The sequence below is a fragment of the Akebia trifoliata genome, chromosome 11 (genome assembly GCF_017979445.1).
Source record: "Akebia trifoliata isolate Shusen 1 chromosome 11, ASM1797944v1, whole genome shotgun sequence".
NCBI classification, from domain to species: Eukaryota; Viridiplantae; Streptophyta; class Magnoliopsida; order Ranunculales; family Lardizabalaceae; genus Akebia; species Akebia trifoliata.
Window position 1 is genome coordinate 5,038,340 of NC_141385.1, and position 18,538 is coordinate 5,056,877.

The following is an 18,538-nucleotide window of genomic DNA, read 5'->3' on the forward strand; positions in this document are numbered from 1 at the left end:
CAATGGTTCACAATGGTAATTGTAAATACGTTGTTTAGGCCTTAACTCGCAACGGTTGAGATAGAAAGAAGTAATAGCTCAAATTAACGATAGAAATAAAATAAAAATTTAGCAAAAGTGGGCCTTTCATGCTTACCCACGTGAGGCTTAAATTTTGAGATTTGCACCCCCCTATGGACGCATCGCATGCGCACTAAGGTTTTCAAATGGGTTGGCCCCTAACACAATGGGTTACAGTCTGACTGTGCCTTTGGCCCCATATGCGCGCGAGGCCTAATCTCTTTTTCTCTCACACTCAAGCAATAGAGAGAGATGGATCATTTATAAGTTGAAAATTGTTCTTATATTTATCTGATGTGGGACAAAAGATTTGAAGAGTTGTCTTTACAACTCTCACAATCAAGAAAGCAAAAAGAATCGAACTTTCAACTTCTACAAAAAAGGAAAAAATGAAAACACTTTTTTAGTTTATGGTCCACCAATTAAGGAAATCTCTACTGTTTACAAGTAACACTCAAGAGGTCTTGAGTTCAAACCTTATCCTTAAAATATATGAATAAACATTATCTTCAAAATATATGAATAGAACTATGAATTTTACAATAAGAAGAAGAGAGAGAGAGAGAGAGAGAGACTTACTAGTCAACGGTGGTGGTAGCAGTAGCATCCATCATGGATGATGGTTGTGGTGATGGTGGTAGGGAAGAAAAGGGGAAGGAGAAGTTAGGAATTTGTGATTTAGAGGTAAAATGAGAGTGAATTTTATTTTTTTCACCTAAGGTATAGGTGGAAAATGGAATCTAGCCTTTGATAAATTTTTAGATGAGATTGGATTTTTATTTTCGATGGAAAAAATTCAATCAAATGAAGAAAAATATAATTTCCTTGAAATATAGATATCCAACCCATTTTCCATATGTAATCGAACATACCTTAGGGTATGTTTGATTGCATGAAAAGTGACTTTCCATGGAATTTGAAATACATGGAAAAATAATTGTGAAAAATAGGTAGGGTTGAAAAATCAAATTCCATTGTTTGATTTTACTTGGATAAAATCATGAAAAAATTATCTAAGACAGATGAAGAAGAAAAAGAAGAAGAAGGAGGATGAGGAGAAAGAATATGAGAGAGGGAAAGGCTTGGGGCGGAGAAGAAGAGGCTTGGGAAACAATAAGAAGGAAGGGGGAGGACATGGTGGTGGCGGCAGAGGTGAAGGAAGGAGAGAGAGAGAGATGGTAATGATGACAATGATGTTAGTGTGATAGTGGCTATGGTAATGGGGATGGTAAGGAAAAAGAATATATGAGTGGGGAAGAAGAAAAAAATGATATTTTGAGGATGGAAAATATGGGTTGATTTCACTTTCCCACTTATATGGGTAGGAAAGTGAAATCCATATTTTGGTGGACTTTTTGATTGGGGTGAAAAATCAATTTTCATATAAAAATGCAATCAAACACACGAAAAATATCATTTTCCATGGAAATTGATTTTCCACCCCTTTTTCCATGTACAATCAATCATATCCTAAATGAAAAAAATAAAAATTCATATGCACTAAATTAGAATGAAACAAATATTTACGAAATATAGTTCCGATATTAATATTTAATAATAGTTTAAAAATAAAAATTTCAAAGAATCAAAATCTAAATTTTGGGGTCAATGAATAATTTTCTCCTAAAAATATAATGACTTTTTCTTTGAAATAAAATCCCATAAATTCGTCAATATCTTATTAGAACTTTCATTTTTGAGAATTTATTTTCCATTTTGAAGAATTTTGAAAACTAACATTTTTGGGACATAGCCAAATTTTCATAGTTTTTCCTAGGGGTGCACATGGTTCGGACTGGTTCGGATTTTGGCAAAATTAGAATTGAACTAAACATGACCGGTTTTATAAATTTGGAACCAAACCAATCCAATTACCCTATTGAACCGAACCATTCCAAACTAACCTTGGTTCGGATTGGCTCGGATCGATTCTCGATTCTCATATTTATTATTTTCAATAGTAAAATTAAAATAATTAAAACTTAGAACTAAGCAAAATAAATATTAAACAAAGTATCACACATAACACATAACACACATAAACCAAGCATCAACATACTTATTATTTCAACATAAATAAAACATCATGCATAACACATTAAAAATAAAAATCATGTAACACTTACCTTGTAAGAGAAAATTGAATATCAAAGTTATTTTTAAAATCAAATGTTGTTTGTTGTTTGTTGCTTGTTGCTTGATCAAAGTCGAAATCAAATGTTGCTTGTTGCTTTGTGATTAAAAGTAAGGGACACATTTTTTATGAGTTTTTGTTAGAAAAAAACAGAGGAGATAAAGTTGAAGACTTTGATGAGTTACCTCTAACACACTAACACAGTTGTGTGTGTGTGTGTGTGAGAATAGAAGAACGAAACTAAGAAATGATTATATATATATATATATATATATATAGGAGACAGTTCAAGTGACGTTTGGGAAACAGCCTTGAAAACCCATGCGTGTCAGTCGTTGGATATCTGGGAAACAACGGCTTGGATTTCATCTGGGAAACAACAGGGAGTGAAACATGGGTTTTAAAAAAGAGGGTTCAGATATTATACTTCTTAAACTCTCCTCGGCGGTCTTTATGATTGCATTGATAAATGATGGAACGAAGAAAGTAGCAGAACCAGAGACAGTAGAGAAAAAAATAGAGATTTAAGTAAACATTACAATCAAAATAGAGAGCAGAAGTTTCTTCGTTTCTATTTGATTGAACATTGACAAGGTGAGAAATCGTGCGTTCTTATGGTAGCAACAACAACAACAACAACAGAAACCAATTTTTTTAAAAATCAATTCAAGGAATAAAAATAAAAACGAATTTCAATTTTGTGTTCTTATGGTAGCAACAATAGCAAGAGAAACCATTTTTTTATAAAAAAAATCTATTCAAGGAACAAAAATAAAAACGAATTTCAGTTTGGTGTTCTTATGGCAACAACAACAGCAAGATAAACCAATTTTTTTTTTTTTTTTAAATAAATCGATTCAAGGAACAAAATAAAAACAATTTCAGCTAGGCATTCTTATGGCAGTAACAACATCAAGAGAAACCAATTTTTTTTTTTAATAAATTGATTCAAGGAACAAAATAAAAACGAATTTCAACTGGGCGTTCTTATGGTAGCAACAACAGTAAGAGAAACCATTTAAAAAAAAAATCGATTCAAGGAACAAAATAAAAATGAAATTCAGTTGGGCATTCTTATGGTAGCAACAACAGCAAGAGAAATCAATTTTTTTTATAAAAAATATATTGATTCAAGGAACAAAATAAAAATGAATTTCAGTTGGGCGTTCTTATGGTAGCAACAACAGCAAGAGAAACCAATTTTTTTTTTCAAATATATATATATACACACGTGAGGGAAAAGAGAGTTATCCCCTCATTTTTTAGGGTTTCCTGTTGAGAGATTCGTGAGAGAGAAGGGTTCGAAGGTATTCTGAGTTTGTTATTTCTATAGAGAGAACGTGGATTTAGTCCTATGTGAGTTTTAAGATTGAAAACATGGATTTAGTATTAATGTAATAAAAAATAGAGGGAGTTTTTTGAAAATTCATAAACTCTTTTTTAAAACCCATGTTTCACTCCCAGCTATTTCCCAAACGAAATCTAAGCTGTTGTTTCCCAAATATCTAACGACTGGCATGCATGGGTTTCCAAGGTTGGTTCCCAAATGTCCCTCGAACCGTCCCCATATATATAATAGATATAAAAATTGGTTCGGTTCTATTATACCCCTAATCCAAAACCAAACCAAATCAATCGGATTTTTTTTTACAATCTAGACCCAAACCAAACCAATCCAATCCAAAAGGCTTGAATTGGTTCGGTTCTCGGATTTATCCAATCTAATGTGCACCCCTAGTTTTACCTCTAACTATCCCATTTGAGTTCAATTAAGATAAAAATAAATAAATCAAATAATAATATCCAAGATAATTTTTTCCTATCCCTCATAAACCCAATTCCAATAAAAAGATAACTCCTAATCATGCGTAGCAATTCTGCATACATCCTTCATGGAACTCCTACAATCCCGGCAGTGCTTCCTCAATCCAATGTATTTGAAATATTAAAAGTGCGAGCTAGGAAGCCCAAGAGGAAAACGTAATACTCATGTTTATGATTCATTGTTAATAAATTAAAAGGTAGAATTCATAGCATATAAACATGATAACAATTATTAAATCTCAAAAATCACATAATATCACTAGCCATTTGACTTTTCTCAAACAATTATAACTATCTAGGGTCACACAAACATTCCTACCAGAATCACACAAACATCCTTGTGTCCCAAAAGAACGGATCTTCTTCGAGGGTTTTAAGGTTTTACACAAAGTCCTACGGCCTACTTGCTTTTCATCCTCATCATTTCTCAAATCACGATTAAACATTACATGTGTACTCCATGGCACTAACATCATCATATTCAGCTAACAAATAAACAATTCATTCCATACATTTAATCCCTATGTTACACTATTCATATATTTTTACTTATTATTAAAGAGTCATGAATCAAATATTAACACATCTACTAGAAGAAAAAAACTTTAGACATCACTTTTTAATAATGTCCATATAAGAAAAAAGTGATGTCTATTCTTCAGATGAAACATGCGTGCAAAAGGTGATTTTTAGACACCGATTTTCTCAAAAATGATTTTTTAAAATCAAACATGAATCGAAGTCTAAAGTTCCACACTTTTTTGCGTATCTCTTCACCGGTGACAAATGCACTTCAGATTTAAAATTTGATGTTTATTTAAAAAAAATAAAATGATATCTAACGTCTTTTTTTTAGTAGGCAATATATGATTGAGGCTTATTAGAGTTTTCCCCTTCTTGGTCGATTGAAGTATTCACTTTCTCCCCTTTTAACAATCCAAGCAATTGCAACAGGAGAAATATCAAGGCAATGTTAAAAAATTGTTGAGAGAAATGATATAAAAAAAATTCATGGCAAACAAATTTATAATAGTCTTAAAGAATTCCAATGCCCTGATCCCAAAAAAATTGACGCTAAAGAACATTTTTTTAAATAATTCTCTAATCTTCCTTCCTTCTATAGATTAAACACAACAATCAAGTCCTCCACAAAATGGATATTACTTAATATTTTTCTTCCTAATAAATTCTTGAACCTACCTTCCTTTTATAGATAAGATTAACATCCCCTAAAATGGATATTAATTAACACTTTCCTTCTTAATAATTAAATTCTCCAATCTACCTTCTTTTTCTAGACGAAACACTGACAAACCATCTTAACCTTTTTCCCATCCTAATCTATTCCACAAGGCACATTTTCCCTTGATTTCTCTAAAGCCTACAATTCTTTCCAAAATGAAATACCACCCACTCTTCTAACATTAGATTATTCATTATCTAATACAAATGATAAAAAAAAAAAATCAATCTCCTTTCCCATCTAGCCCATGAGATACCACATGGCATCATCACTTCATGCCATAAAGTATGATTGCCTTAACTTTAATATAATGTTTTAGTTTAGAAATAATCCTTATATTTTAAAAATAGTTTAAATTTATGACCCTCCATTAGCATCAATCTAAATTTATTTTCAGGTAATCGCATTCTTAGATGATCCAAGAGTTATAATTTCATGAGCACAGAAATAAAACAAACGATAATTAATTAAAAGAATGAAAAATTCTAGATAAATACCTAACCTTAATTAGGAAAATTATTTTGAATACTTAATTAATAAAATGCCATTAAATCACTTAATTAAGATCGTTCTTTTTCTAATGATTTAGCCTTCCTTAAAAGGATTAATTAACTTACAACTTAACTTAAACCTCTTTATTATAAAACTATTTACGACATAATGTCATTAATAATTAATTTAACATTAGAGTGACTACTTAATCCCTTTAGTATATAACTTAATTACATGTCATACCATTAATCTTTAAATACTAAAAATCTTCCCAAGGTACACCTAAATAATTTAAATCATACTACGCCTGGTTATAAAAGTAGAATTGAATCTCAACACTAAGATTTTTTTTAACTCACCTAACCAAAATTGTTTTTGGGGTTTTTATCGTAATTATTGATATATATTTTTACAATATTTGGATAAAGACTTTATTCTTTCTAAGTGTTTAGATATATATTGTAAACTTGTATTCCCGCATCAAATATTAATTACTAAGCACCAACTAACAAAATTAAATAATATATACCAAACCATCTTAATTGACTTTTTCTTAGTTTATCATTTACTGGAACACACTACTACAATTTTTTTAATGCGTTAATTTCTAATTATCTTTTTTAATCTTTTCATTCATATCCATCTTAGCTATGTTCAATTCATTAACTTTGTGACTTCTTAACTACCCAACATTAAATTCCCTAAAACATATATAATCTTATTACCTTCTTATAAATATCGTTTTGTAGTTTACTTGTACTAGATGGTGGCACACGCAAGCGCATATATATATTATATATGTATCAAAAAGGTTTATTTATAATTTAGAATATTGTTTAAATGGTCTCTGAAGACTATATAGTAAAAGATACTTTTGTAATTTTGAAAATAAACCAACGTGAGGATGCCAATTTTTGTTAGTTTCCTTTTTTTTATTATTACCAAAATGATCCTGATTGTACTAAATTTAAATATAAAAGTGGGGGCATTGATGGAAACTCAAATTTTGGAGTCGATCTACTCCACCTTAATTGTAAAGATTTGTCTATCACATAGTACTCCTGTAGACGCAAACCTCTACTATAACCTCCCAATCGCAATTATATGAACAACATCCTCCTCAATATCTCCATCCCTATGTATAATAAACTTGAGATTGATTAAAAACATTTGATGGATTTATAATTTAATTAGTTTAAAACTAGGCTCCACCCTCTAAAAATTTTATTCAAAATATAAGAATAAAGAGACTGTGAGGAGGACCCTAAGCTTTTATGAAATTCAAATAGGAAAATCCTTGGGGGACTTTGTTTTTCACGGCGTTGATGTGAAAGCCATAGATGTGTTTCCTCAAGATACAAGTAAAAAAGCATCTTTGGTTGTGTGCACATCTGCACGTTAAAAATGTGAGAATGGCAGTAAATCCCAATGTCACCCCATCATTACTCATTCAAATAAGATCTTTGAAATTCGACTTATGGAGTTTTTAGGGAGTCAAAACACGTACCCCTTTGTTTTATGTGTAATGATTTCTTAACTCAACTCTGACAGACTAACTCAAAACTCACCAACATGGCATGTGCAAGAACCGTAGATTTTTCCCTCGGGATACACAACTGCAATCCCCATAAACATGTGTAGTTGTGTATCCCAAGGGAAAAATCTACGGTTCTTGCACATGCCACATCAATGAGTTAGTCTGTCAGATTGAGTTAGAAAATCAGCACTCTTGTTTTATATGGCTCCTTCTTTTGAAGCATGAGGGTTTTTTATGTAATTTTCTCTTGCTCTAATGCTATGGTGAGCTGGGAAAAAAAGGCGCCTCGCAACATTATAAGCAGTTAATTTGCATTTATGGGTCCACAAATATTTGCAATCTAATGAAAATGATTAACTTTACTGGTAGTACTTTTATACAATACAACTAGTCACATCTAATCATTTCTAAGAGAACAAAGTCCGTGCAACTTGAGATAGTGCAAAGGTAGAAGTGCATTATTATAAGTTGAAAAGAAAAGTGTGGACTAGATTCGATTTGCCTCTATTAATTTTTAACTTTAGATTTTGATCTTTATATGGGCAAGTATATGGTAGAGATGAGCACTATCAATTCCAATGGAGTCTACTCTCATGTTTGTACTCGTGGCCAATCTATTTATTCTGATTGGTAGTTTGCAGCACAAGCCTTTGGATGTGGGGGTAGCCCAAATATCAGAACGTTAGGATGCAATTGTATAATGGTACAACTTCAAGTGGGCTCATTGATACACATGATTATCAATCTATACCGTCGGATCAATACAGGGAACGCTGTTTGCTATGATCGTAAATCTTCATGAATTTGTGAAAAACAAAAATTTGCAATCAAATGCTCTCAAGTTGCTCTTTTTAGAGTATTATAAGATGTATTAGAATAGAGTCGTGCCCAAGTGACCTCAATTCACACATTTTTGACATTTCTACATATGCTTTTCACTGTATCTTCATGAAAAGTATCTAGGGTTCCGTACACACCTCCACATCAGTAAAGTGTAAATTGAAGTCAATCTTGAGGTCACTCCAGCCCTATTCCTTAGGATAGGTTGTATTATGATTCATTGAATCATCTACTCTAAAGATGAGGACGGAAATTAGGATGGAATAATTGAATGAGTGCTTGATTGCTCATTTTCAATATTTTATTAGGTGTTTGGTTGCCTTATATTGATAGTAAATCATGGTAAATCTTTTTATCATTATTGTTGTGAAAGCTTTATGTCAAAGATTTGGGTTCAGATGTACAAATAATGTTCGTCAATTCAATTTTATCCAAAATCGTGCCCTATGATATTACTAGTGTGTTCTTATCTACTTTCACCACCTCCATCATTATTTTTTTGGATCTTTTTCTTCCTCTTTTAAATTTTCAACTTTCAAGTTCCTTTTGTATAAGTGGGGTCCGTAATTGATTTTCGTTGAATGCGGTTAAATAATCTCCATCAACTTTTTCTTAGTTTACTATTGGAATTATTATTATATTTTATGAATGTTTAATTTTTTATTTTTTTATCTTTCTTAATCTTTTTATTCTGCCGTCTTAATCTCCTGTATTGTCATGTTGAACATAGAACTTTACTAATTCTAATATAATATTTCTTTCATAATTTTAAAATATATATATATATATGAAAGGATCCAACAGTGATCAAACTCGTGATCCACCTAATCTCAAACTCAATCAAATTATGGGCATGATGATCAATTTGATAAATCACTAGTGCTATAATGATCATGATCACCTTTCAATTTTTTTTTTTTTTTTCTCATTTATTTTGGAAATGGTGAAATAGAGATGGGTACTGTTGTTAACAATTCTTCCCCACTGTCATAGATGAATGTTTCACTACTAAAGAAAATAACAGGCCTCTGTCTATCAATTTCTGCAACTAAGAACACTCAAAACATGAACTAAAATAATCTGAATTAAACCCGAATTATGTTCATTCCTCATGCCGAGATCCTACTAGAACTGTTTAAGATAATATAATACAAATTCTAAACCAATAAATTAACCATAATGACTCAATACTGTATTTATGTGATCTTATACAAACAGATTGATTTACTTATAAAAATGAAACTCGGATGATGACTAAGTAAAATTCTTATAGATCTGTGGGTATCTCTGATATGCTCTCTAAATGAGGCCTCCATACACCAACACGCCCTCGTCTTCGATCCCTTTGTGAAGATATTTTCTCAGATAAAATCTCAGTCAAGTACTGATCTGATATTAGAAGCTTTGTCATAGCTAATGAGCTTGCATTGCACTCTTGTTCTAATTTCTTCTTCTTCTTTCTCTTGGTCGAATCTGATCGGATCTTTTCGGGCAATGAAGTTACGGGCATAAGGAAATAGATCTTCCCCCGTTGAAGTTCCGCATCGGGAGGTAAGATCACAATTTTTGGGACGGTTTCTTCATGGGATGGGTATGATGGCTTTCTTAATACGTGCTTTGGGTTCGCCTTCATGACATCTCGGGCTCTAATTTTTTGATTGAATTCTTCGACTCGCCCATTTGAATGTACTATTCGAATTACGTCGAGAGATCCACATGGAAGAATGCAGGCGATGCAGCATCTTATGGTGTTCATGGTTCCTTCTCCCTCTCTATAACTCTCTCATGAAAGGGGGGGAGAGGAGGAGAAAGTGAAAGAAGAAGAGGTATTAAGAAAGATGACTAGCTAGTCTTTTTATTTTATTTTTTTTCCTCTATGTGATTAGGGAATCAAATACTTTGAACTTTGGTGAGAAATGATGTTATTGTTATACTTTGGAGAAAATTCTCTATTGCTTAGGATGAAATCCATGGGCTTAATGATTGCACTACCCTATGTACTTTGTCTTTTAGATTCATCATTTAGGGTTCCCCACCCTTTCTACTCTTACTTTAATTCAATAATAATTTGGGTGGAGTTTTGTGGGTGACACTTGTTAGTTGATGAGGAGGGTGTTTTGGAGGGGTATATGTTACACGTGGCACTCAATGTTACGGATATGTGCTTGTGTTGCCAAGTTACACTTGTCAATAGGTGGCTGGATTAGCCAGGTAAGAGTTGGTGAGGAGGGGAAATGGGGGGTGGTATTTAGTGTATATAGTTGGGTCACTGAGAAAGATTTGTTTATTGAGAGATTATTGATAGGTTGGTTTGGAGTTTGTTGTGGGAAATTGGTTGTAGGGAGATCTTTGTTAAACTTCATTGAAGAATAAGTTGTAATGGCCTCATTCTCTAAGTTGTTTGTGGACTGATTAAGGGTCTGTTATTTGCTGAAAAATATTTTTATTAGAAAATAGTTTATTTAGTAAATCATTTGCCAAGCAAACATTTTTCTCGTGAAAATGCATTGTTGGATTGGACACAAAAAATTGAATTATATGATAGAAATCTGATTGGACTTGAACTCAAGAAAGTCAACTTCAAACTTGCATTTTCAATTGGAAAATTATTTCCCCAAGGACACGAAAAATACACCTCTAGATAATTAAACTGGGATCCTCTGAAAATAATTTCCCCACAAAATCCAAAACAAACTGGGTATATTTTATATTTTATATTGATAGAAAATTGATTTTCCAGTCGATTTTCCCTTGAAACAGTGAAATTGAATTTTCACTCAACATAAGATAAGGTACTTTGTTGGACTTTTTCATGTAAAATTCAAAAGTAAGATGATGACAAGAAAGAAAATAGTTAAAGAGACCTGTTCATAGAGATGCCAATGGATAGACCTCGTTCAGTCCATTAGTCTCATCCATCTTAACCGTTAATGGTGGGCCCACCTTTAAAATGGATAAAAAGAAAATAAGGCTATTATAATATTTGCTTCAAATTTTGATTTATTTTCCATCAACAGTTGGGCCCACCAATTAAATGCTTTGCATTTAGAAGTTAGTGGGCAACATGTGCATTATGGAGGGTAGGGTCCACAATGAGGAATGCTTATCAGGTATGAGTGTGATGCAATACGAGCCGTTTGATCCTGATCTTTGACTTAACATCTGTTAGGTGATTTGATCCTGATCTTTAACTTAACAGCTGTTAGGTGTGAGAAGTGAAGTCTCCAAACTTCATGATCATCTCTTTGAAGAACAAAAAGGGTAATATTTATTATTATTATTATTAGCCTGATAATGATAGACAAAAGATTAATTTTAAGGTACCCTCTGTGCCCCCTTGACCATGGTCTTCCATGAGAGGCTAACAGAAAATGATGGAAATGCTTGTCTTGAATCCCTTATCAAACCCTTGAACTTTTCATATATAAAAAAAAGCTCGATCTATAGGTAAAATTCTTATTAACGAAAGAGAGAATATTGTGGGTGAATTCAGTAAAAAGGTTTTATCCTAGAGTCCATTAATTGTGATTGAAATGCCCTTTGTGCCTCATGGAGCGAGGAGTCCGTTAATCAAGTTTTTATTCATTGCCTGTGGCGAGTTGGATTTGGAGGCACTTTGTTGGTTTATTTGGAGTGGAGGGGCGCATGCTGTGTTCAGTCCAAAGAGTCTTCGAGGCTTCGGCGGCGTGGGGTAAATCATTTGGAGTGTCAAAAAGACTTCTATGGAGTGCAATCCTTTTTTGGGATTTGTTGGGAGATTTGAAGGAGCATAATATTCATGTGTTTGAAGGAAGATGCGAGAAAGATGACCATATTACTTTGTCGGTCTTGGGTTTGTTATTTTTTTAGTGTTAGGTGTTTAAGGAATTTAGAAGGATCTTTTTTGAAGATTTTTTGGTAAGGTGGGATCAAGTTTATTGTATTGCACCCCCTAAATTAGGAAGCAAATCCTCCATGGCACAACTTCCCCGTAGCCCTATGTAGTGCAAAACAATGATTGGAAGAGCTCCGTGTCAACAAGAAACTAAAATCTCACCATTCGAAATGGGGAGTTCATTGACCATCCATTTTAAAAGCTTTGGATTTGGTAAAAAATTGATTGTTTTTCTTTTCTTTTAAATCAAATCTAGGCCATGAACACTACATGCCTGAATTGTTATTTCTTCTGAACACGAGTCTCTCTTGCCTATGAAGGAGTGTTATAGAGGACTACATGGAAGTTGTGTTACGGAGGATCCACTCTCCCTAAATTAGCTCATTGTATTGTTTTTTTTGCCCGTCGACGTTGATGAAATGATATTTTACCGATAAAAAAATGATTTTATCTTAGAAGCTGACTATTTGGTTTGTTGCATGGGCAGAACCAATATATTTGTCTATGTGGGGGCAATTAAGATACTTGCAAAATGTAAAAATTCTTTTGGGGGAAATAGTGGCAATTTTATTTTTTGTCGTTGTTATATATCACAGTAACATATAAATCTTTATATTTTTTAAATTTTCTTATAGCGGCAAGTGCCCCATTGCCCCACTGTAAAACCACCCCTGATTTGTTAGGATCAAGGGTGTCTGGCATGGGGTTGAAGATAAGGGCATTCTGATCATTTTATATGAGTCTCACATGAAAGATTGTGGTGTATAAGAGTTTGATGAAAACGACCGAGGAATCTATAATTCACCAAAACCCGTAGGGTACATACCTCAAAGAGTGCTGGTATCCTAACTAAAAAGTCTTCACTCGGTCAATACTCAGCTGACGTGTTACGGACATGGAACTATAGATCTATTTCCTTGGGATATACAAATACTCCTTTTATGGGGATTTTCATTTGTGTATCCCGAAGAAATAGATCTATGATTCTGTGTGTTCAGGACATGTCAATTGAGTATTGACCCAGTGAAGATTTTCTAGTTCGAAAATCATTATTCTACTTCAAAATTCCCTTTGGGAAAAGAGTCCTGATAATATGACTCACCAAGTGGCATACTCAAATGACTCTATGACGTTGATAAGTTTGGGAATAGTAGACTCATATGCCTCCGGATACATGATTTCCTCGGGATATACTTTTTTTTTTTACTGAAAAGTGTAATTGCATATCCCGAGGCATTCATATCCCCGCTACCTGAATTTGTCACATCATGGAGTCATTTGAATATGCCACGTGGCAGTTATATTATCACCACTCTTAGGAAAATTAGTCATGGACCCCACAACCTATTCTATTATTCAACCCAAATCCAATTGGAGCTATCACTCTCCCACAACGACCCTCAAGAAATGTCAATGTGGACTTGGTTCTTTTTCTCATCATGCCATTGATTCTTATTAGAATAAAGAAAATGCTGAAGTAACAAAATTGACATCGGTTCAGACAGTGCTGACGAGGATGTATTTATAAAATCATAGATGCTTTTCATCAAGATACGAGTGAGAAGCATCTATGATTCCGAGCACACCAATGTCCCAAACAATGTCAATTTCAAAGCACGACTATTAGAATAATGCTGAAGTGATCTCAAAGATTGACCTCATTTCACAGTTTCCTGATGTGGATGCATGTATGAACCATAAATGATTTTCACCGAGATACGAGTGAAAAGCATCTATAATTCTGTGTGCACCTCCATGTCAGGAAAGTGCAAAATGAAGTCAATGTTGAGGTGACTCCAGCACGACTCTTCTAATTAATCTAAAATTTCAAAAATCATTGGAATTGATATAAAACCACAAAAAATGGCTACCAGATCATATCAAAAGATTCATCGATCACTTTTATTTGAAAGCACTTCATATAAATCTGGTCCCCAATATTTGAAATCAATAACAATAGTAGTTGGATCTACCTCAATGAGAGAGATAGGAGACTCAAGAACCAAAATTTAACTCTGGGTGCAATCAATATTGTTTTAAAATTTTCAACTTCGCTTTTCTCGAGTGGACGTAAGAAAAAGCATACATTTCGCTCCAAATAAAATACCGATTTCACGTGTATGAGACAATAATGAAAGCAACTTCAAGGATCCCACAAGTGACGAAGACATCGTGCTTAATAAGTAATTCTTTCATGAACTCAGATTTGAGTTTATAAGCTCAGTTGGTTGACATATTGCAATGCAACATTGAGGTCATTGGTTGATTGATCAAGTCAAGTTTATCCACCAAAAAATTGTTTTTATTCATCAATAAATGAGCTTAACTATAGTTATAAATTGCCATATCATGTTAATGAATGAAATTATAATGGAGCTTATTCGCAATTGAAGTGCAGTCACAACCATAAAAAATAATATATTTGTAATTAATTGTAAAGCATATGAATAAAGAATAATTGTTAACTCCCACTAAACAATTGAATATATGCTCTCTCTAAGATACCCATGCACGACATGTTCTCTTTAAACAATTTGAGATGAAGTTCTTTAGAGTTAGGTGGTCCAGAATATTAGGTCCTATAAAAATGTGAGGAATCTCAATGACTACTTTATTGGATTAACCATTTAAGTGTGGAAAATAAAGAAACTCACCTCTAGCCATAGTAATTAAATTTATTGTTGTTTTAAGTCTCTCTGTTTATATAGATCACACTTACTAAACCTCCACCAGAATGCATGTATGGTGGTCCTAGGAAGTCACTTTAGCCTCTTTTTTTCCTCTTAAATAGCCCTTTCACTAGCTTTCCTCCCATCAAAACTATTGATCTTAAAAGTTATTTTTATCTCCTAAAAATTAGCTATTGATCCTATAAAAATCAGAAACATTAATGCGAAGAGTCGTGCTGGAGTAACATTGTGGGGGACATTTCTGACGTGAAAGTGTGTAGGAGCCATAGATGCTTTTCATCGAGATCTCACTCCCCATGATGTCCCCAACAATGTTACTTCAGCATTATCCTAATGGGGAAGTTTATTTTTAGAGTCGTGCTCAAGTGACCTCAAGATTGTACCTCATATCTCACTTTCCTGACGTGTTAGTGTGTAGGAATCATAGTTGTTTTTTCACTTGTATCTCAATGAAAAGTATCTATGGTTCCTACACTCTTCCACGTTAGGAAAGTGAGGTACGATATTCAATGTTGAGGTCACCTCAGCATTATTCTTATTTTTATCTAATTATTATTTTTAAATAAACTAAAATATGTGCCTAAATGCATGAGAGGCTGACGTGGCAATGTGAGCCAACTCAGTCTCCCTAGAAAGACGTGTCTAACATTATCCCAGCTGGCCTATATTGGCACAACACTTTTGTAAAAGACATATTGGACATTATAAACTTTAGAAATATCCTGGTATTTGGCCTTACATTTTGAAAACAAAACAAAATTTTCCTTTCTAATCTTCTTTAAGAAACTAAATAATCGACTAAAGAGTCTCAAATGTATATAGATCATGGCATCAACACCTTGCATAAGAGCTAGCCTTCTCTTCCATGTGTAAGATATCTTTGATTAATTAATTTCTCTAAATGAGTATTGTGTGTGGCATTTATCTTAATGGTTAAGATGCTAAATGCCCATTCTAAATCCAACTTTGTTGTCCAAATGGGTAACAAATCATTCACCTTAATTAATATATATATATATTTATTGGTAAAAACGTGTGAGGTACGTGGACATCAGAAGAAAGTGCATTAGAATTATCAAAATAAATTCTTAGTTGGCTTAAAGAGAGTCTCTAGAACACTTACCCTTGTAATGAAATTTCGTAATCACAAAAGTTATAAAGTAGCAGCATGGGCATGTTATGAACTTAGCCTCCATTATGGATGATGTGGTCAATGATTATTTTTCTCTCCATGGAATAGTACGTCATGTACTTATAAAGACATCATAATGTAGACATCCTACAAAAGTCTGATAGTTTGAATATCCCTACAATTTAACTATTTATTTGCAATCATATAATGTTTGATCCTTTCCAGATATCTCATAACCTTCTTTACAAACCTCCAATAATTCATGTCTAGATCATTTTGTCCTATTTCAATTATGTTGTTTGGTAGTAAGAATATTATTTTCCAACTGATTTTCTCGCCCCTTGTATAATCTTAAGGACTGTAAGAAAAAAAATTCTATAGAAAATTCCACCAACAATAGCAGTCCAGAGGTCTAAAAGTTGACAACCCTAATTATCTTGTAATCTCAAAAAACCTAAACAAATATAAAATGACAAAAACCTATTAAAATAATAAGGCAGCCCCATCAGAAACCTACTCCCCATATAATGTCTTTTAAGAGGCCCCACGGAGGTCCATAGTTGATTATTTTAAGCCCTCTTTTTACCCCTTTTTTTTTCTTCTTTTTTGTGAGTTTAAGGCGGTCTTGTGTGCAATCCTTGACAGATAGCAGCGAAAGCATCACAGACAGATAATAGGTCGTAGGGAAAACTGATGATAGATACCATGTTTACTAGAAAGATATAAAAAAAATACAGCTAACAAGTTCAACATCAATACTGTGCCTTCTATACAAAACACATTGAAAAATCAACCAAGTGTGTACTCGCAGTCAAGCAAACGAGAGAGTATGTCCTTGCAGCTTGGCCGTTCATTTGGTTCTGCCCAACAATCTGCAATCAAGATTCAACAAAATGTGAGCTTTTATTCAAGTGTTTGTCCTACAGAAAGGCACATAGAAGAAAAATGACATTTTAATCGATAGAAGACCTGCAATAAGCTTGCCCAAGGGACCTTCCGGAATCTCTAGCCTTGATCCCTCATTCGCGACTGCATAAATGACCTGAACAGTAGATGACATGAAAATAAAAATCCTGCAATATGTTCTGGAACATTTGACACAAGATCGTAGAAATGACTCACTTGCATTGCTGGTACACCTTCCCATGGTCTATTTAGAGTGCAGAGCTCCCACATTAGCACACCAAAGCTGAACACATCGCATTTCTCTGTGAAGGGTTCATTACGAATGAGTTCAGGAGCCATCCATTCTGGAGTTCCTGCACAAGAGGAATCTCTCATGGGCACCTCTGTCATAACTCGTGAGAGCCCAAAATCGCAAATCTTGACTGTCCAATGCTTATTCACAAGACAGTTTGCACTTTTTAGATCACGATGGACTATCTTCATTCGATGCATGCACATTAACCCCCTTCATTGCCAGCAGAAAAATACAATCAGTTAGAAGTACCATCCTCATGCATAATATTAAAAAAATTAAAATAGAAAAGATTAAAAAGTCTAACCACCATTCTTATGGAAAAATACAAGGATTCCTACATTAATGTTTAGACATGCAAATTGTTCAGTAAGACTTTGCCTTACAGATGCAACTATATGGAGATCATTTTTTTCTAGTTTATCGCAATTGAAGGCCTTGACCTAGATTCAGGATATCCAGCATACAGAAAGCATCACTTGACTCACATACACCACCATATGCAATGACTATTGCCTCATACTGCTCCATAACTATATGGGGTACAAGCAATACATGCCTGACACATGGGAAAGCTTATCTCTGGGTGACATGGTTTGGTGCCACAAAAAGACCCATGGTGAAAGAAAGACAAAAAAAAAAAAAAACACATGGGTTCATACCCATGATGAAAAAAACTGCTCAAATTCAACTGATTGGAATCACAAATAGGGCTGAATTTTGAGGTATAGGTCCATCAAGGGGTAGGCTAAACAATCCTATGATGAGAAACAGCCAAATCCAATAATTAGAAATCATCTATTGGACTTGGCATTTGTAAGTGGGAACTGTTCCTTCAGGAGCAAAAGAAATGGACTAAAAAAGATCTTTGATGTAAACCCTGTAAGTGAAAACTTATTTGTCACCTTACCACTTGTTCCTGCACTAATCACCTCTCTCTCTTTCATACACATCCTAAATGATCTAAATATATCCACTTGGTACTCCTTTCTTTCCCTATATCCGCCAATTTGACTCTGCTCAATTCAATGAAAACCATGTGGAGATTGTTCATTTTTCTCTCTAAATTTGTCAAAATAGAAAGGCAATAATATCTATATTTATAATAAGATGTTATCAAATATATATATATAATTTACACTATAGGTTATTATTTAGCATATTTATAATAAATTATAGAGCATGGTAATAGTTGAGTTGGTTCATCAGGGAAGGAGAGGAGTAACAACAGATGCCTTGCAAGTATTATTGCCTCTCCTGAGCAGTGAGCACATGAACTGTGGTGTAATGCTCAGGTGTAATGGCAGCAATACACCTGAGCAGTACACCACCTCGTTTAACCAGAGTGATGAGGTTTCCCCTACGCAACTCCAATTTTAGTTTGTTGCACCAACAAAACTAACATTGTCTATACATGACACAGGATCACCATTGGCAGCTTCATCAGTTCATTCACATATCTATATACTCTAGTGCGCTTTTAGTTTTTATTTTTATTTTGCAGGAAACTTCTA

General features: G+C 33.6%; 2 protein-coding genes across 6 annotated transcripts in view; both read right to left on the reverse strand.

The window, feature by feature from the left end:
* Positions 1-9,211: 9,211 nt before the first annotated feature.
* LOC147390512 (uncharacterized) lies at positions 9,212-10,048 on the reverse strand. Its single transcript, XM_086457301.1, has one exon. The coding sequence runs from the start codon at positions 9,884-9,886 to the stop codon at positions 9,398-9,400; it is 489 nt and encodes a 162-aa protein (XP_086313427.1). The 5' UTR covers positions 9,887-10,048; the 3' UTR covers positions 9,212-9,397.
* Positions 10,049-16,507: 6,459 nt separating this feature from the next.
* Positions 16,508-18,538, reverse strand: part of LOC147390513 (serine/threonine-protein kinase EDR1-like) — a 42,078-nt gene continuing 40,047 nt past the window's right edge. For all 5 annotated transcript variants that reach the window (XM_086459308.1, XM_086459306.1, XM_086459307.1 and 2 more), the window contains 3 exons: positions 16,949-17,237; positions 16,796-16,868; positions 16,508-16,698 (listed from right to left, as the gene is read on the reverse strand). In XM_086459308.1, the coding sequence (XP_086315434.1) occupies positions 16,616-16,698; positions 16,796-16,868; positions 16,949-17,237 (445 nt within the window). In that variant the 3' untranslated portion in view covers positions 16,508-16,615. The remainder of the gene's footprint in view (positions 16,699-16,795; positions 16,869-16,948; positions 17,238-18,538) is intronic.